This window comes from Petaurus breviceps, unplaced genomic scaffold (genome assembly GCF_028583685.1).
Source record: "Petaurus breviceps papuanus isolate PSGF00001 unplaced genomic scaffold, PetGlider_PUasm1.0 90895, whole genome shotgun sequence".
Taxonomy (NCBI): domain Eukaryota; kingdom Metazoa; phylum Chordata; class Mammalia; order Diprotodontia; family Petauridae; genus Petaurus; species Petaurus breviceps.
In genome coordinates, this window is record NW_027187372.1 from 20,787,722 (window position 1) to 20,809,321 (window position 21,600).

Genomic DNA, 21,600 nt, shown 5'->3' on the forward strand with positions numbered 1-21,600 from the left:
GTCAAATGAGACATAAAAACAAGGAGACATATACTTGCCCAGAGTGTTTGCTACAGTCATAAATAATACCCAGTTCAAAGTTTAAATGGAACAAGGGATTCCTACAGATAGTGAGGTCTTTTAGATGTTCCTGTTTGCAGATGACATCATTGCACTGATTTTATGAAGGCCAGGAACATTATAAAGACTCATAAATAAATTTCCACAGTCGGTCAATTGAATTTAACCTAACTATCCACAAAAGAAAAATCAAGTGGATGAAGAATATTTGTGATTCAGACTATGATATCCCATTGAATAGACAACACATAGAACCAAGTTATGAGTATATGAGTCTTAGACAAAGATAACGCAAAGACAATGAGATTGGCCCTGAACTTAATAGGAGAGGAAAGTGAAATCAATTGCCTTTGGAAAAGCGCACAATACTTGTAATGATCTCACACTTCTCAAATCAAAGCCCCATCTTTTTAACGCCAATATTTTTTCAATGATGCCATCTTCCAAAAATTAAAGTGGAAGGTAACCTTAAAGACTACAGAGAGGCTCAGGATAGATGTGAGCAGGATTACCAACAAATATTTACATTAGAGAATCATTGTAAAAGATGTCATCAGAGAGATATGTGACTGGAAAAGGAGTTAGGCTAGTCATGTAGTAAAAGTGGGGGATTACAGAAAGTCTAGTGTTTCACTGTTGTGAATACAGTAGCAAGAGACCCCCCACCCTGACCCTGGCCCTCTGAGAACACTGGGTGGAGGATCATGGAAGACAAGACAAGCAATCAGATAGAATTAGAAGGCTCTGGCAGAGTTGAAAAGAGAACCTACACTGGTAACATCACAGATTCAATGGATCAAAGGAAAATTAGATTGCAGACTTTCAGATTTCCTTTATGAAAGTACTTTAAAAAAAACACAAGAGGTTGCAAAGCAGTTAGAAAAAGCAAAGCCTCTAGTCTGAAACAATGAAGAAACTAGATGAAACACCCTTAATTATATCTAAATCGACTGCCTTTTGTGGTGACAGTAAAGTCTATCAAGATGACCAAAGTGTTCTTTAAGGGATTAGCTAACAGTACATCATCAAGCAATTCTGACCAAGCAAGAAACCAATAGAAATATGGTCATGTCAAAATACTTAATGGTTTCAATAGCTTGTACCTATTACAGATATTCTAATGGAACTTAGCCACTTCAGTAGGAAAGTCAAATATACAATAAACAGTATCAGTATAAAAATGAAGAAATTTAATCAATCCAGGATCAGTCTGTTGAGTCTCTCTGAAAACAATGGAAGACAAAAATGATTAAGGAATCCCATGTACAAGAAAATAGAAATCAGATGGCTCCAGTCTAAGTTAATAAAATATACATTTAATGCATTAAATATATATATATATAGTCTCATTATAGCCAACTACTTCATTTCAGATTTTTTGACAATTATTTTATTCCACTTTCTCCACAGAATTCTTATTGCCAACAGAGTAAACATATAGGGAAAACCATAGTTATTAATACATCTACCAAATAAGCTGCCAACTTTTGAAATAGTAATAACTTCTCATTTTAACTATGTATTGTTGTGGCGATACCCTACAGAGAAATAAATGAATTAATTTCTATCCTCAAATGTCTTGTATTTGTACAGCAATTTTCTTCCTCTGTGTAATTTGAATGAGTTTGAAATGAACATATGTCACTTAATTGAAACATACTTATTTAGCTTTTTTAATCCAGGTCAAAATCTAAATGCTATCATCATCTGATTTTTCTATACAGTATCACTATTTTAACATTTGTATAACAACAGCACAGATAGAGGAAAGAAAAAAAGTAAAGTTCTTTTAGGTTTCAATAGCTTAGTTTAGGAATGGAATACCAAAAAGTCTTATATCTCTTTGATGCCAACTTAATCATAGCTTAGAGCAACAATGACTAAAGTTATCACTATCAGTAGCTTACTGGTATTTGTGAAATTAACTGTCCACCTCCATCTGGTTCCTGGGGGACTGAATGGTACTTTAATTTTTGGCAGACCCGAGACAGCAGGCTGTCCATTACTAAACTATACATATGGTCCTCAATGAAGATACTGGTCATTCTTTGAATGTGGACAATCCAATTTTCCCCTTGGGGAGTCAAATGAGGAGAAAATGTGTTAATCTAATTTTATTCATATTCACACTATGATTTACAAGACAGGTTAGAGAACATATTGAAATAAAATTAATCATTATTATTCTAAACAAAGCCAAGTTCATGAAAGGTTCAGTCTTTGTTTTCTCTGGTTTCATTATTTTGTAAATGCATACTGACTCTTCAGGAATCACAAAGACTACATTTTTGTACACATTTAAATACTCTCCAAATTTTCAGTGACACAATTTTGCAAAAACGACAAGTATAGTTATAAAGCAGTAATTCTCTTTTCCCTGAGCAATAGTAGCAGACTCGGAGTGGGGCTGGTGATTCAATTCCACCAACATTTGTAATGAGCCTACTATGTGGCAAGACAGGGTATGAGGTACTGAGTATACAAAGATAAAATAAAGATGATTCCTCCCCCAAAGATGCCCTCAAAGCTAACATTTCACTGAGGAGATATATTTACATAGGTAAGTATAATCTGAGTTATGGTGAGACAGGAGAAGTATTCATACAAGGTATTCTAGGAACATGTAAAAAAGGAGAAAGCATTTTCCTTCTCAAAGGGAGGAAAGGGGACATGGGCATGAGAGGTTGGAGTGACAGAGATTCAGAGAAGATGGAACCTGAGTGATATGGGAGAGCTTTTCAACCTAGAGAAAGTCTAAGAGCTACAGACTAGCTACTTCTCTGCAAGGGATACCTAAGACAGTTTCTATTTTTCCACTCTTTTAAAGATAAACAGGGCTGGCAGCAGGCAAAATTATGAAGACAAATTTCACCCATTCCAATTCCCTTCATCCTTCTTTCCCATGATCAGCAGTATTCCCCTGAGTGAGGCAGCATCATAAACTAGAAAAAAGAATCAAGACTCTCAGTCTAAAGACCTGGGGTCATGTCCTGATTGCTCATTTCTTCCTGAGTCAAGCAGAAGAATGCTTTGTATATATAGCACTGACTAGGAAAGGTCTTTATAATGTAATACTCACATCACAAATTCATAGTGTTAGAGATTATAAAAAAAAAAAAGAAGATATCTAGTTCATTTATTTTACAGATAAGGAAACTATGAGTCAGAAAAGTTGAACTTCAGGGCGGCTAGGTGGCGCAGTGAGTAGAGTGCTGGCCCCAGAGTCAGGAAGACCTGAGTTCGGATCCAGCCTCAGACACTTAACACACACACACACACACAAAACCTAGCTGTGTGAACTTGGGCAAGTCACTTAACCCCAATTGCTCTCCAAAAAGGAAAAAAAAAAAGTTGAGCTTCTTTCCCAAGCTTTAATGTCCTTCATACACTTTCTACTCTAGACAAACAGGTTTATTTGCTACTCTCTGTGCATGAATTACCATCTCCATCTCTGTGGCTTAACATCAGCTTGATCCCAATACTTAAAATGTTCTTTCTCCTCCTCACATCCACCTTGTAGCCCCTGCCTCTTTTAAGGTTTAAATCATTTGCCACCTCCTACATTAAGGCCTTTTCTCATCCCTTGTTTTTCAGTATTTCCACCCCTATCTCTCTGTCGCCCCAAATAATTTAGTATATATTTCCTTTGAAATAGCATTATACAATGTAAAGTCAGCTTAGGAGTAAGGAAGATCTGAATTCAAGTCTTGCCCCTGATGCATATTAGCTATGAGATTAAGAAATGCTTTGTATTTATTTTCACTTAATTTCTTTTTGCCTCTTTTCTCAACTGCCAAAATGGGGATCTTAACAGCACCTATCTTACATGTTTATCATGAGAATCAAAATAAGATAATATTCTTAAACTACTCAGCAAAGTGGTTAGTACATAGGTGATATATAGATGCTTATTCCCTTGCCTTGCTTCCCTCTATGTCCAAGCTTTTCCCCCCAGTAGAATGTGAACTCCTTGAAGGAAGGGACTGTTTAATTTGTAACTCTGTATCACCCCAGTATCTGGAACAGTGCTTTTGCACATAGTAGGAACTTGCTAAATGCTTGTTAAATTGTGCGTATATACAAACACATTACATACATCTGCATAGCATATAACTGTTAAGTCTACCAAGTATAACATCTACCAAGCATGAAAAATAATGACCTACATGTCCTGAAAAATTACCTTTTGATTATACTGCATAAGGATGGAGGAATTTCAAGGTATTTCCTTTTAAAACTGGAAATCTCATTTAAATGAAATTTTAAAAAATTTAATCATTTAAAAAAAATACTACCCACCTCTTGATAGAGAGGTGATGAATACAAGATACATAAAGAAAATATACTTTTTTTTTTTCAGGCCAAGCAAATATGTGGATTTATTTTGGGTGGTGGGCAAGCCTTTTTAATACAAGGGTTTTGATTTATTTTTTGTTTTGTTTTGTTTCAGGGAAAGGACTTGGGGAACAGAAATGGTCATGTGATAGAGATAAAGCATTTAAAAACACAACAGAGAACAGAGGGGGATATGAACAAGCAGGGCAGCTTTGAAATTAACATACTGAATTTATTATATGCTTTAAAAAAGAGACAAGCTGTTCATAATGCTGTTTATAGTAAAAATTCACAGTTTCATATGCAATCCTCTTTTTCTGTTCTTTGTACAGAAATGTTCATGTTTGTGTTTGTTAAATACAGAATAACAAAAAATAATTGCTTAAAAGTAATTTAAATCAAGTTTTGATATGAGTTGTTGACAGAGGCAGTCCTCTATCCACTATGCCATACTGTTTGATCTTACTTTTAGCAAAAACAAATATTTTCAGCTATTATAATTTAAAATACACAAATGGGAGATTTTAGCAGGCTATTCAATTCTTTGATGTATCTATGTGGCTTAGCAAAAGAGATGGGTTTAAATCCTACTTCATATACTTACCCTGTAATGGCTCTTGGACCCTAGGCAAATCACTTACCCTGAGGCCAAGTTCCCTTATCTATAAAACAGGGTTAATTATAGTACCTATGTTATGGGGTTGTTGTGAAGATCAAATGAAGTAACATATTTCAAGTACTTAAAGTGCTTTGCAAACCTTATACAGTGATATACAGCATGTCCCAAAATTCTAAGTGGTTTTAAGCTTTAATAGATGGATTAAAGCATAATTTTCAGCTATTAAAGCTTAAAAGGAAATGTTAGTAATGATGAAAAAGATGATGATGATGATGATGATGATGATGATGATGATGATGATGATGATGATGATGATGATGATGACGATGATGAGTGATCTCATTTATAAAGACATTTCCTCCAGGGATGCAGCTCCTAAGCCTTTATACCATCTCATTTCATCTCATTTTCTGTCCATGTCATCCCATAAATCCTCCTAAGGGAGATCACATTGAATGAATATCACTGGAGTACACAGATTGCCCTTACATTATCTTTGCTCTTACCATATGAATGGCTCACCTTCTTTTTCAGTCATATGTCTTCCTTTCTAAAGATATCCTTTTCAATTCGGTCTTTGTGGCATTCTTACTTGGTAATGCGCTACAGCCCATTCATGCTTACCATGCACCTCTAAATTGCCCCCTCAGCAGTCATCTTTTTTCAGCAACACAAGATGAATGGAAGAATATTGTTGGTAAAAAGTTAGATTTCTATTTCTGGGGAAAGCTTTTATTTCAGGGGGTTATTAAAAACAAAGTTCAGTTTCCCCAGGCAATTCAGATCATTCTCCTACTTATGTCTATGTCCAGTTCATTGTTCAGAAGGAATATGGTAGCAATTTGGTAAACATGTTTTCAATTAACGAAAAAAAGCATTTTTGTAAATGGAAATTATCAATTACAAAAGAGATCAAATATTGCTCTTATTCAATAGTTTGGGGTTATTTTTCCTTATATACAAAATAAAAAAGGTGAATCAGATCAAGATCCTTTCCAATTTTATTTGTATTTACCAAAAACTGTTTTGGAGATTTTTATTATCTTAGATTCTACATATAGTAAAATCATTCCTACCTTTCCACCCTTACATATTCTTTAAATTAACTTAATTATACTTATTCCATGACCATGAAAGGCCTTTTAATGATTTAGTTTAAGATAACTGCCCATTATTTTTAAAATGTTATTTATCAGAAGTGAAGCATATCATTGAAATACTACAATGGAAGCACTGGTCTTGATCTCTAAAAATTAAGAATAAAGATGGAATTTAATAAAAGGTCTATACTTCCGTGAATATAAGAAGGAAGTGCCCATTAACGTTAGTAAAAATTTGACAATGTATCCAGGTCAAGTAAATTGCTGTCCCAACAGATCTTTACAATCATAGTCATAATGAATGGGTAATAGGGCATTCCAAACTAACTAAAAACATTAAAAACATGAAGTAAAATCAAAATGATAGCCTTTTATTATTTCTGATCATTAGATGGTAGAAAATAATCAAATTCAAAGGTCTTTATTGATTCATAAATTCCATAATGCAGCAAATGGGAAAAAAATCAATTACAATAGAGCTAACATGTCTACATTGGAGGTAATCTCTTTAAAGCATAGGTCTCTTCTGAATACCACAGGCAGTATGCTCTGAAATTCCATATGAATATGAAATCAATAGTGATTTACCATTTTAGTTATTTGCTATTTCTTAAAAACATATTCAGTATTGAGTATTAGTTTGGTATTGTAAGTGCTAAAGTCAAAATGTGGGGCCATCTCCAGTCATCCTGATGAATGTCTGGTCACTGGATCCAGATAGCTCTGGAGGAGAAAGTGAGGCTTGGTGACCTTGCACAGCCCTCTCTCACTCAAATCAAAGTCAACTGCAAGTCACGGTCCTCTTTGAAAATGAAGGACAAATGCAACAAAAGTCAAAATGTAGTATTAGATTTAGAAATGGAAAATAATTTTATATATCATTGTGTCCAACATCCTTATTATTACAGAAGAGAAAAATGAGGCTTAGCAAGATGGAATGAAATTTAGTCAGTCAATAAATATTTATAAAGTGCCTACTGCATGCTGAAGCTCTATACTAAGTTCTGGGGGTACAAAAAGTGACAAAAGACAATTGACCCTAAGGAGACAACAAACACACATGTACAAACAAGGTATATACAGGAAAAATGGAAAATAATTACCAGTGGGAAGGCACTAGAATGAAGACAGGTTCAGAAAGGCTTCCTGCAGAAGATGGGATTTTAGTTGGAATTTTATGTAAGCCAAGGAATACAGGGGATGGACATGAGGAGGGAGATGTACTCCAAATGCCCAGTCAAGCACAAAGGTAGTCAGTCAACAAGAGAGTTGAAATTCAAACCCAGGACTCCAGATCCAATGTCCTTTAGGCAGTTAGTAAAGTGGATAGAGTATTGGACTTAAGACAAGTTCAAATGTGACTTCAGACACTAACTAACTGTAGGACCCCAGGAAAATCTATTATCCTGTCTACTTCGGCTTCTTCATCTATAAAGTGGGAATAGTAATAGCACCTATTACCAGAGTTGTTATGAAAACAAAATGAGATAATATTTGTAAAGCACTTCACAAGCCATATATTGGTATACAAATGCTTGTTATTATTATTAGATCTATCACAAGGATTTTTATTAGTTTAAAACAGAACAATTTTATTTTCTATCTATATATTTCTAAAATGCACAGTTAATGCTATGCCTACAGGGCATACAGAATCTTGTTGACAAAACTTTTAAAATTGAAAATTCTGTGTGAACATCAAAGATTTCCTTTCCCTTTGTGCTTGATTTCCCAGTCAGAACCAATCTTTCCTCCTCTAAATTTCTGTAACTCTAGCAAAGACCTTTCTCTCAGAGCACCTATAATATTTGGTCATGTATTATAAGTCATATTATATTATAGGCTTTTAAAAATATTGCCAGTCACAATTGTTGGGTAAAGGAGTATGATTAATTTTGTAGCTTTTATTGTATATGGGCAGATGATTCTCTAAAACAATATGGTTTGCAATTTTGCCATTGATAAATGCACTTATTTCTCTGCAAAAAAAATGATGATTATGATGATAAATATTTTAAGCCTGTTACTACTTACAGTTAATATTTGTGGGCATGACTCTTTTGGGAAAAAAAGTACTTTGGAATTATAAACAAAAAGTTGTTAAATCGTATGTACTCTTTAACCTAGTTATATAATAGCTAAGTCTATATCAAAAAGAAATCAAAGAAAGAAAAAAAGGTACTTAATGTAAAATATATTTGTACTTAATGTAAAAATATAGCTAGTTTGTGATGGCAAAAACTAGAAACTAAGGGGATAACTATAAATTGAGGAATCATGGAAGAAGTTGTGATATTTGAATGTGATGGAATACACACACATACACATAATTTTTCTAACTATTGAAAAATAATTATTTGGGGAAAATATATAATAATAAGTATAGAAGATTAAAATGTATTGATTTCCCTATACAATAACAAAATAATAAGAAAAAAGTACAAAAAACAAGTAAAATCTATTACTTATAATAATAATTATAAATGGAATGAATCCTCCTTAAAAAGAAAAATTTCCAGAATGAATCAAAACCAAAATTAATCAATAAAGTTTTAATAAGCAACTTTTATATTAAAATTAAGAGGCATTCTATCTAAAGCCATGTGAATAAAAGCATGCGAATTAAAATTTAGAAAAGTAAGAGGACATTAATGATCTCATAAAGCAGAATTCACAGATTATAATTTATATATAAATATCTGATCTCCCTACTATATTATAAACTCTTTCAAAGCAAGGACAATATTTCCTACATCTTTTTATCCTACAGATTGCGCAACCCATCAACACAATTGATAAATAAATGTCTGTTAAACAAATGAATGAATTTTATCATTTAACAAGTCTGTAGACCAAAAAACACATCACAATAAAGAACAGAAATGCAATCATTCAAGTCTTTCCCTGTATATGAACTATATCCTTTTTGATGGGCAAAATGCCTGAATAATTTCACATAATTTTTAACATTTCCTGTATATTTTTAAACATAATATGTATATGCACATCCATATGTATGCATATTGTGTGCATCTGTGTATATGCACACATAAACATATACAAAACATAAGTAGCTCTGACCTGAAGCAAGTATTCCCAATAATGGTACATGAGCCACAACTGACATGAGACGATTTTTAGTGACATGAAAAGAAATAACCATAGCAAAAAATTACAAATCTTTAGTACCTATTTACCCCTTCTCTCATTACCTTTCTTCCTTCTTATTATGGCTCCCCCTCATTCTACACCTAGTCTGACACTGCTTTATACTGGCTTTACGGTCGTTCCTATCAACATTTTAACTGCTAATTAAGAGATTGTTTCTGATAACAAGATGTGAGAGCTTGACAATCACGGGTTAGCTCCATTTTAAAAGGGGACTCAAATCAGAGAGAGAAAGAAGAGAATATTCACCCAGCTGCCCTAGGAGGAAATTTTCTCATGAGTATCCATAAAACCCCTCTGCAGACCACTAATAGTGCTATGTTCCTATTCTTACTTTATGGGAAATAAATAAATAAATAAACTTCTAAAATGATGCCAATCTCTTCAAGAATGATGCCAACCTCCCCAAAGATGGTAAATGTTCATCACCCAATGGATTTACACTCTAAGAGGGATTTTCCAAATGAATACATTAATTAACCAAGAGGGCAGTTTAAATACAAACAGAAGGGTTTATCTCATTGAAGTTTGTTATATGAACTTGAACTAAACCTAATTTTGAAGCAAACAGTAATAAAAATTAAACAAGCCATAAGGATTTCTTGAAAAATTGCAGTAGTTCTAGCCTTTTTTCCTCATTCACTTACATTACACTCTCCTCCCCATTTCTCTCTCTCTATCAGTGGAAGACCTTAACACATACTTCATTGAAAAAATTGATGCTGTATATATCAGAAACTCCCATTCCTACCCAATTCCATACTTCAAATTACCTCAATATCAGGTCCCATTCTTTCCAGTTTTGTTCAGGCCTAAAGCATGAGGAAGCCCTTCTCAACACATGATCTATTTTCTCACTTTCCACTCATTTCTCAACTCTTTACAATGTGGTTTCTGTTTCCATTGATTTACTGAAACTTATCGCCATGGTCAACAATAAACATTATTACTAAGACACTGGACTTAGTCATTATCAGCCTCTTCTTGGTCCTCATTCTTTTTTTTGCCTCCCTGTAGCATGTGACAATACTGACTATCCCACCCTGGATATTCTCTCCTCCGTCAGTTTTAGTGGCATTGCTATGTTATAGTTACCTTCCTACCAGTCTGACGATTCTTTCTCATTCCCCTTTGCTTGATCATCATCCTTGTCCCACCCCCACCCCCCATAAATGAATGTATCTCCAGACTCAGTCCTAACCTCTATTCAATTTTCTCTTTATACTCTTAATGATCTCAATTCAACTTTCATGAGTGTAATCATCTCTACACAGATGATTCTAAGACTGACATATTTAGACCACATTTTTCTTCTCAACTCTAGTCCTGAATTAGCAATGAGTTGGTAGACATCTCCACCTCTATGTCCCATGTGAAAAAGAATTAATGAGTTGTCCTCATGAATTTACCCCACTTCCTAACTTTTCCTATTTCTCTTTAAGCTACCACTATTTTGCCATTTATCTGGGTTCATAATAGAGGATTCATCCTTGACTCCTGTGTCATGAAATCATATCAGTTCTATCTCCATAACCTATTTCCTATCCATCTCCTTCTTTCCATTCACATGGCTACCACTTTAGCTCAGGCCTTTATCATTTCCCATGTGTACCTTATATGTTTCCTAATTAATCTCTTCTGCTTCTTTAAGTTTTACCCCTATCCAACCTCTACACAACCTCCAATTCTAAGTCTGGTTATGTCACTCCTCTGATCAAGAAGTTTCACTCTCTTTCTACTACCCCTAGAGTAAAATTCAATCTTCTCAGCTCAGCATTCAAAGCTCATACTGGACAGCATCTAGGAAAATATAAAGCTACAAAGTGTAAATGTTTCCATAGGAACAGAGTCAAAGCAATGTCTAAGAATAGGTTAAAGAGATATCCATCCTAGGGCAGGGAACTTCTCAAGGACTGGGAGAAATTTGTCTCAATATAGATAGTAAAAGAGGGCTTGCTATTTCTGAGGTTTGACTCGACAGCTGCAGGATATCTGGACATCTTCTCCAATGGAGTGATGCCTCTAATTATGGGGTGCCTCTCACACCATTTTCCTAGGGAAATAATACTTGCTTTAGGTAGAAAAGGAATAATCATACCTCATTTTCCACTTTCTTCTCCTTTATTTTATATTGAATCAGTTGCCAAGTCTTGTAGTCCCTACCTATGCATCTTTCCATATCTATCACTTCTTAGTGATATGGCCCTCTCTCTTGTCATGTGGTCAAAATTTTAATTCAGTTCATCATCAAAATTCTCTAAGAGTAGCTTTTACTATCTCATATCTTTAATGCATGCTCTACATAGCCGCAAAAGTAACCTTTCTAAAGTACAAGTATGACCATGCCACTTCCCTGCTCAATAACATACTTGGACTCCCTAAGGTAAACAACCAACTGTTAAGTTTGACAATTAAAGCTGTACACAATCTGGTTACAGTCTACATTCAAAGCCTTATTTCATGTCATCTTCCTTAGGCACTCTATTGTCCTACAAATTCAAATACTTACCGTGTTTCCCTGATAATAAGACCTATCCCGAAAATAAGCCCGCCCCTTACTGTGTAAGATTCCTCTAAAATAAGCCCTCCCCCGAAAATAAGCCCTATTGAGATTGCTACTGTAGTGAAGATGATCCCCCATGCTACACGCTACATTACGGTATCCTTTGTATGCACCGCCCCCCCCCCCCAGAACAGGATGACGTGCTCACTGCTGCAGCTCTGATTGGATGCAGCTGTGAGCACGTCATCCTGTTCTTCCCCAGTGATTTGCTTATTGAATAAAGGTACATTTTTTTGTTCACATTTACCTGTTTATTAAAATTGCTGACAATGTTCATTAAAATAAGCCCTCCCCTGAAAATAAGCCCTCTGGTGCTTTTCTGTCCAAAAAACTAATAAGACAGTGTCTTATTATCGGGGAAACACGGTAATGTTCCTTAATCTTGGCACTTCAATTCCTGCCTCTAGGCTTTACACAGGCCATCCCCTATATTATAACCACTCCTTTATCACCTCTATTTTCTTAGCATCCAAAGCTTCCTCCAAAGTTTAATTTTCCCCTTTCTTTGGAAAACCTTTCCTGAACCCCCTATTGAAATCATTAGTATTCTCTCTTCAAATTATCGTATATACATACATTATATATGGAGTTGTTATTGTTCAGTCGTTTAAGTTGAGTCTGACTTTTTGTGATCCCATTTGGGGTTATCTTAGCAAAAATACTGTAGTGGTTTGCTATTTCCATTTCCAGATCATTTTATAGATGAGGAAACAAAGGCAAACAAGGTTAAGTAAGTTGCCTATGGTCACATGACTAGTAAATGTCTGAGATCAGATTTGAACTGAGAAAGATGAGTCTTCCTGACTTCAGAGTCTGTACTCCATCCACTGTGCTCCTAGCTGCCCACCTATACACATACATATGTATATATGTGTATGTATGTATATACATATATACACATATATGCATGTGTGTTTATGTATATACATACCTATATCTATCTATATCATCTCTCTCTATATATAGATATAAAATTTTGTATCTCCCTTGTAAAATCTATCTCCCTTAAGGACAGGAAGACCTTCTCATTATGTCCTTGTATCTCAGGAGCCTAATGCAACAATGCCTGACACTTTCACAAATGTGTATTAGATTGGGTTGAATTGGAAGCTACAGGCTTATCTGAATTTTCACCACCACACTCAATTTTACCTTAGTGTCCTAGGGTTTCTATCTTTTCTTATACTCCACCTCAATCTAAAGTACCTTTATTGACTCTTGACTCAGGTGCAAAAACCTAGTTTTATGTCTGAGTAAAATGTGAGATGCCAAGTAACATTTGATAAGACTTGAAAGGTAGCTGTGAGCTAGACTTTGGAAGATCTTAAATACAGCCTTGTTTCATTAGAAAGATTATATTAGCAGCTTTGTGAAGGATGCACTATGGAAAAAAAATATTAGATAGAGATCAATGATTAGAAGGCTCTTATGATAGCCCTAGCAAAGATAATTAAGGTCTGTCTGTAGTATGAGTCAAGATGAGAAAGATAAATGCAAGACTATCTTCAAGTCAAAATTATAAAGTTTTTCAACTGACTACATATGCCACGTGGAGACAAAAGATACCTCTATGTTTGATGGTGCTTTAAGGTTTATGAAATGCTTCCCCTTCAACAACCCTGTGGAGTAGATAGGTGTATCTATTCTCATTTCAAAGAAGAGCAATTCGGAAGTTCCACCTCACGCTCAACAGATTGGCAACATTGACCAAAATAAAAAATGACAAATGTTGGAGGGGCTGCAGACAGAACGATGCATTTCTGGTGGAGCTGTGAATTGGTCCAACTATTTTGGATCAATAGCTTACTTGTAAACTATTACTTTAAAAGAGCACCTAAGGGGCGGCCAGGTGGCTCAGTGAGTAAGAGCACCCCAGCCCCAGTGTCAGTAAGAGCACCCGCCCCAGTGTCGGGATGACCTGGGGAGTGAATCTGGCTCAGACACTTAGCACTCACCCAGAAACATCTGGCCGTGTAACCTTGAGCAATTGCTTTAAAAAAAAAAAAAAAGCAGCTAAGTAGTGCAAAGGATAGAACACCAGGCCTGGAGACAGAAAGAACCAGTTCAAATCCAGACTCAAGACACTTACTAGCTGGGTGACCCTAGTCAAATCACTCAACCCTGTTTGCCTCAATTACTTTATCCGTAAAATGAACTGGAGAAGGAAATGGCAAACCGCTCCAGTATCTTTGACCAGAAAACCCTAAATGAGGTCACAAAAAGTCAGATAGGACAGAAAATGATTAAACAAGAACAAATATTACTTTAAAAAGTTATTGAACTGCATATACTCTTTGACCCAGCAAAACTACTACTAGACTATACTGCAAAGTATATTTATCTATAAAAATATTTATAGCAGCTCTTTTTGTGATGGGAAAAACTAGAAACTAAGGGAGTGCTTACCAATTGGAGAATGGCTGAAGAAATTATGGTATATGAATGTAAGAGAATACTTTGTGCCACAAAACAGAAAAAAAATAATGAAAGAAGTGGTTTCAGAGAAACCTTGGGAAGACTGTATGAACTAATGCAGAGTAAAGTGAGTAGAACCAAGAGAACAATTTTTACAATAATGTTTTAAAGACAAATAACTTTGAAAAAACCTAAGAACACGTATCTATGAATCGCCAAACATGATTCCAAGAAGTTTAAAATAATGTGTTCTCTTGTGACAGTAGTCATATATTCAGGGTATATTGTGAAGTATTACATTTTTTAACATGCCCAATGTGAGAATTTGTTTTGACTGTGTTACCAAATTTATGTTTTTGTTTCTTTTTTCTAAATGCAGAGGTTTAGAAGAAGAGAAAATAAATGCCTATTAATACAGGAGGAATAACAGGAAAGGAGAGTAGGAGAAAAAGGAAGAGGAAAGAGGAGGGGAAAGCAGAGGAAAGAAAGGGGAAGGGAGGAGAAGAGAGGAGAAAAGAAGGGAGTGAAGAGAAAGGGCAGAGGGGAGAAGGGAAGGAGAACCAAGGAATTATAACTTCTGCCCCCAATGCAGTCCAGCCTTTGACTGAGAATGACCTCTCTGTCCTACTACAAGATTGCCTAAACAAGATTTTCTAAAAACTTTTAAAGAAAAATTCAATTATTATTCAATTACATTCACTAAATCAGAAAAGCTAACTAATACATTTTGCAAAGATTTTCCTTAATAAGGAAACTGGTTGAAACAAAAATGTTTTTATGCTTGAATCTTAGTTAATCAGAAAACCCTATCAACCAGAACACCATATTCCTCAATCATGGTCAATATAGGCTTGGTTATAATTCAAACTTCAGTAATAGCTGTGTTTAGCCAAAAGGATGCATTTTTATACACATAAGCATAATATAGTATGCTACTGCAGAAAAGGATTAGATTGAGCATCAGAAGATGAGTGTGATATTGGGCAAGTCACTTAAATTCACTGAGCCTCAGTTTCCAAATCTGTAAAATTGAGAGGGTACTCTGTAATGTACCTTCCAGCTCCAAACCTCTGTGAAATATGGATGAGAATGAGAAGCAAAGTATGGAAGAATAACAGATAATTTCACACATGTGCCAGAGTAGCAGGCTAGCAACTAGAGGAAAAAGAGACAGAAGATAAGATAGGAAGAAGAGATTACAGAGTAGAGAATAAGGCCCAGGCTACCACCCATTGTTGTGGGCCAAAACTGGACCAACAGATTTTCTAAAACTTTGAGGAGGAAAAGCACAACAGAATTGAACTTAAATTAAATTGAGACTTCATTTTATTTCATTCCTTGACTTGTGCATACATTGTGAGAAAGCAAGGAAATCTTTTGTCTTCTGACACAAGAAATAACTTCCTGAAAATCCTATGTCCAGTCAAGCATGACAAAGATAGGCTTTAACTCTGAGTAATAGGGCCAAGATAGTCTAAGGGATTTTCCCAAGTCTTGAAATATTTGAACAATGCTTTATTAATGTTCCAAGAGTTTGTTTCTGAAAGTTTATGCTTCAAACTTTTCAAATACACCCACCATTAATATGAGAACTACACAGATTTTAATAATGTTACATAAATACTATTAATAGCACCCTAAATATCCAATTATCTATTAAAGGACTTTCTACTGAAAATATCCTTTTAAAAAAGCTGCTGTATACATATTGCCACTTAAACTAATTTTCCTACCCGTGTAAAATGTCTACATAGCATCAATTTATCACAAGGAAACTAGGCATATAAGGAGCAACCTGACATAGGCAGTAAAATAGGTGCATGACAACAAGAAGTTTCTTAGATGTGCTTTTCAATCTACATTAAGTCAGGCTGGATCCGTGGTTGAATTTAAATACAGACATTTAGGGGAAAATTTTTTCAAAAAAAAGATTTAGCATTATTAGTTGAAACATGTCAATCGGATGTGCAGAAAATGGTACACAATAGCCAAGAATACAGAAACAGAAAAAGCACCTTTTCTTCACTTTGCCTTATAAATTATATTAAAATTGCATTAGATCCAGGAAAACAAAACAAAAAAAAAGTCCTTACTATAAAATGCTCTATCCAGTCAAAATGGAGAACCTAATCATGGATTTTTGCCCCCTCCCCCAGTTTCCTTGTTCTCCCTTTTTGCTCTCCCACAGGCAGCGCCGATTCTTCTCCAGCTGTGTTTGCAGAACATAGGTGCACGGGGCCACTCACCTGTCGTCGTTCTGCCACCCTTGGTCCCCTAGCAGCAAATCCCGAAACCTGTATCTTGGGGGCAGAGGGGGAACCTCGCTCTCCAAGTCAACCATTCTTTTCCAGCCAAAGGGAAAAAATAAAATTAAAGGGAAAAAAAAAAAAAAAACAGAAGGGAGAGGGGGAAAAATAAAAGGAAAGGGTCTAACAAGAGAAGATGAAAGGTACAGAGCGGGGAAAACAGTCACCAGCCGGAAGCCTGGACTGAAAGGGACTGGGGCAGGTTCCTCGAAACCGAGGGCATGAAGGGGGTGATGCAAACCAAGCCCAGGAGCAAAGTGGGACTCTGGGGAGAAGCAGCCAGCCCTCCTAGGAGCGCCCGGGTTCGGGCTTGGCGCAGCCTCTGGCAAAGAGGACCCGGGGGCGAGGTGAGAGTACAAAAGTTACTTCTGGGGGGCAAGCATGCAGCAGAGGGGAGATGGGGAAAGGGTCTAAGGGGAAAGGTAGGGGCGGGGCTGGGAGGGGGAAGCACTTCAGGGAGCAGCAGGTGAGCCCTCCACCCCTCGCCTAAGGCTCCCAGCTGCAATTCCCCCCGGGCTGGCCGGGACCGAGCTCTAGGTTAGGCTCAACGCAGCTGGCAGGGGAGTCTGGCTGGGGAGGGGGAAGCTATTTTTTCAGTCGCGGAAACGCCGCCAAGCCCTAGCACCCCGCAAATGTCATTTGGAGCTGCCGCTGGAGCCCCCACCAATGAAATTTTTTCTCATTAGCATAAATCAGTGACGACACTGGAGGCTTCTCGGGGACAGCCAATGGAAGGGAGCTCATTAGCAGATTCCCGGGCAGCAGCCCCGAGGGAGGGGTGGGAGCAACCCGCCCACGCGACTGATTGCTGGGCCTGGGGTCTTTTCTCTATGCATCTGGGTACCTCCCTTTATTGCCATCCCGCCTAGGTGGGCGGAAGGAAAACTGCTTTCCCTGCTTGAGGGAATCCCCTTTTATCCTAAAGGGATTCCCCGTTTTCCCTCCCCTAATTCTGGAGGCTGTGAGGAGTTTCCCTAGCCCCCTGGGAACAGAATACGCACCTTTTGTGCCATATATAACGTTGGACCAATTCAAAACCAACCGAGGCTTAAATAACGTAATAAACACAAAAATGCCTTAACAAACATTGAGGTCTAAGCAAGTCTACGGTGTTATGGTCAAGTTAAGCTGTGATAACAATGACGATGGTAATTTCTATAGAGCTTTAAAAAATTTGTCTTTACCTTTATTTGTTCCTTTAAGTCTCACAACCCCTACCGGGATATTATCCCCTTTTCATGAATAAGAAAAGTGAGGCTGGGAGACTTTAAATGATTCGCCCACGGTCACACGAGTAGAAACAGAGGATTTCTAGACTTTGAGTCCAGCCTTCTGTTCACTACACAGTCCTTCTTCTGAGGTTATATTGACCTGTCTTGATGTGCAGGATTTCTTCTCTGAACTAGTCAAATAATGTAAGGATTGCGGTAACATGGAATTTAATCGAACAATTGCAGAGTGCTTACTATGTGCAAGGTAGTGTCCTAGGTGTTACAAACACAAACATACCACCATTCTTAGGATGATAGATCTATATAAGGGACTTTAGAGGCTATCTAGTCCAATTTTCTCTTCATTTATAGTTAAGGAAGCTGGGGGAGGTGGGGGAACGGGGTGCCGCAAGGCGGGGAATAAATGATATGCCTAAATTCACACAAGTAGTAACTAGGCTTCAGAGGCCAGATTTGAACCTGTGTCCTCTCAGGATAGACTGCTTTCTCCATCAGGGTGCTGATTAATGCAAAATTGCATTTACTGGAATAATAAAAGCTAACACTGCAATGGATTTGACATATCATCCATCCTAAATTTGTCTTTCAGATTGTTCCCTCCAATAGGTAGGTTTGAGATCACTTGAAACTTGTAGGGACAGGATTGAACCTGTGATTTCACTGCTATAGGGAATTCTCAATTGAGGAAATTCCTTCTACCAATGAAATTTGGCACTTTTTCAGCAAAATATAATCTTAGAAAGTTGCCTGGAGAACTGAGAAGTAAAGTGACTTTCCCAGGCTCACACAGGCAGTGTGTGTGTGTGTGTGTGTGTGTGTGTGTGTGTGTGTGTGTGTGTGTTGAACCCAGGTCTTCCTAGTTTCAAGGCCAGATCTCCATCTACTATACCTTGATGTCTCTCTTGAAGCCTGAAGTGAGAGGAATATCCCTCATCTAATTCATTACTCTTCACCAATAGGGCCAGAGAAAGACAGCTAACCTCTCAACTCATTTGTTCATAACAATGGTTGCACACTGAGGGTATGCAGTGATATTTTTAAATGTACTTTAAACAAAAATTAAAGTCTGGTTGTTGGGTAAAAGGAGGTGTTATACTATTAGTGGGATAGTGACAGCATTGAGTTACCACTGGCAGATTAGACAGTCATGCTTTTTTTGTAAATGTGATGGCCACCCAAGTTGGCCATTTGTATCAAGTTTTTAATTCAAAGCTAAAGCTAGCAGGGAGTTGAATCCTTGACCCTAGCTAAGAAGGCCTCTCTCTGGAGGATTTTTTTAAAGGCCTGATTTGTAACAAAACCTGTCTTACATTCTGCGCATTCCCAGCAACATGAATAGAATCAGTTGTATTTTAGCAACAGTGAAAAGAGAAAGCACTAGAGGAGGAGAAAGGCAGAACATCAGATTCAACACAGGGATTAAATCTCCAAAGGGCAGGTAAGGAACAAAGAGAAAAGGTGGAATGGGAGATTTGTGAAGGTGTTCCTACAATTGATCTAATTTCACCAAGATCCCTGATGGTTTGTCAGAAATAAAGCCTGCCTGCTGCATGCACTGTTCATGAGTATAACATACAAAGGAACCTGCCTTTCTAGAAATGTAGGTAAAGCCTGAGGTACAGTAATAGTCATTAAACAGTAATAATAAGTGCCCTTCTCACTTTCCTCCCTGTTCATTTCCTTCACATAGTTCCCCCTCAACTGACACATCATTTTTGGCTTCACTTTCAGTGCTAACCCTAATGTTTTGTCCATTCCTCTGCCACTGCCTCTATTGCACTGTCACTGGGGAAATTTAATGACTTGTTTATCAGGAGTTAGAATTTAAGGAAGAATCATTTAGGATCTGTGCCATAGTGAATGGTCAACCTTGATCCTGTCCTTCCTCCACAATTCCAGAACCACTGTCCACACTTAAAATTAGCTGAATCAGAAAGTTCATCTCTCAGTCCTAATGATCTCCCCATTAATCTTAAATCTGTGATTGTCACAAATGCTCCAAATCCTGTCCCTATGATGGGCTTCTAGAGATCCTCTTTCTTGTCATCATAGTGATACGGCTCCCTTTATCCCAAAACCAGATTGTAAGCTCTTTGAGGCTACCAATATTGTATATAGCTTTGTATCCTATATATCATCCCACAGATCACCTAGCACATTGCCTTTCCCAAATAAGATGCTCAAAAAATACTTGTTGAAGAAAGTTGTGTCATAACTAAAGTTAAATTTCCTCCCTGACTTGTTCAGTATTTACAATATAAGAAAATCTCTAGTGAAAGACTGATGCAGAATTAGAATTGTAATTGTGCTTTCAACAACTAGAAGACACACACACATACACAACCACATTGTGTAAATGAATAGCTCATCTGAGCTATAAAATAAAACTGTAAACATCTTATGTTCTTTCATAAATAGAGTCTCTGGACTTAAATCTTTTCCTAAACATTTAGATCTTTTTCCTAAACACTTAGCATAGTGCCTGCCACATATTAGGTATCTAATAAATACTTCTTGACTTATCTGGGGAAAAAGTGTGAAATTGAAAAGTCTTCGTTTTGACTGTCTGTGAGTGAGTATGGCACAAGAAGGGGAGGGGGAGTTGGGAAGACATGATCTAAAAGGTATGTAATTAGGGAGTCCTGTATTTAGATTAAGTAACAATAACAGACATCTAATATAGCTTTACAGATATAATCTCATTTAATCTTCACAAGAGCCCTATGAGGTAGGTACTATTATTATCCTCATTTTATAAGTGAGAAAACTGAGGCCCAGAAAGGTTTTGTGACTTCCTGAGGATCATATAGTTAATAAGGATCTGAGCTAGAATTTGAATTCCAGTATTTTTAACATATGGCCAAGGCTCTCACCACTATGTTACACTGCCTTTCCCCAACCTTGCAAGGTCAAGTCCAAACAGGTTCAGATAAAGAGCTACCAGATCATTTTTTAACATCATGTCACATCAAAACTGAACAATAATCATTCATGAAAAGTAATTGAAAGATTATAGGATATTATCTGAGATCACTTGGAAGACAGTAAAAGATAAAGGGTTAATAAGGTAGGCAAGATACAGAGGGCAACTGAGTCTAGGCTGAACTAGATCTCTCCTGTCAGTTATTAACACAAGCTGGCTGGAAGAGCCACAGAGACAGCTGGTATAGAGTTTAGCCATGAGAAGCCAAATTTATTAATTGGTGTTAGTGCCAGAAGATCTGGTTTATGAAGGCTAAGGGACCCAGAGCAGCAGATGTAGAGGATAGGCCTGAGCATAGCAAAATATGAGAGCACAAGTCAAATCACTTGTGGAAGGGGACCAAGAAAAAATGGCCATATAGTAATGATAGCTCATTTTTATATAGTGCTCTACATTTATGGAGTACTAACATTGGGAGCTTAGAATTCAAGGTGAAAAGGGTCTTAGAGGCCATGGGGTCCAATTCCTTTATTTCACCTTTGTAGAGACTTGAGACTTAGAGAGGTTTTGATATACTTAAGGTCACATAGATAATAACTAGAAGAATAAGGATTTGGTTCTCTGGCTACAAATCCAGCATGCCTCTGATTTTCCTTAAAACAAACCCCTGAGATGTATAATACAAATGTCTGTGTCCCCATTCTCTAGGTCAGTGGTGTTATACGCAGAAAAGAAAGGCACTAATCTATACATAAGGATCCCTGCGGGCTGCTTATTGACTTAGGGGTTTTGATTTTTTTAATGTTATATTATCTAAGTTTTGCTTTATTTATCTTGTTAAATATTTCCTAATTATGTTTTGGGCAACCCTTAGAAGTC

The 21,600-nt window shown here is 36.7% G+C and overlaps 1 protein-coding gene across 1 annotated transcript in view; it reads right to left on the minus strand.

Moving 5' to 3' along the window:
- KCNT2 (potassium sodium-activated channel subfamily T member 2) overlaps positions 1-17,017 on the minus strand; it is a 550,024-nt gene extending 533,007 nt beyond the window's left edge. Inside the window, exon 1 of the mRNA XM_069074469.1 lies at positions 16,507-17,017. Coding sequence (XP_068930570.1) covers positions 16,507-16,601 — 95 coding nt within the window. The 5' untranslated portion in view covers positions 16,602-17,017. The remainder of the gene's footprint in view (positions 1-16,506) is intronic.
- Between the last annotated feature and the right edge of the window lie 4,583 nt (positions 17,018-21,600).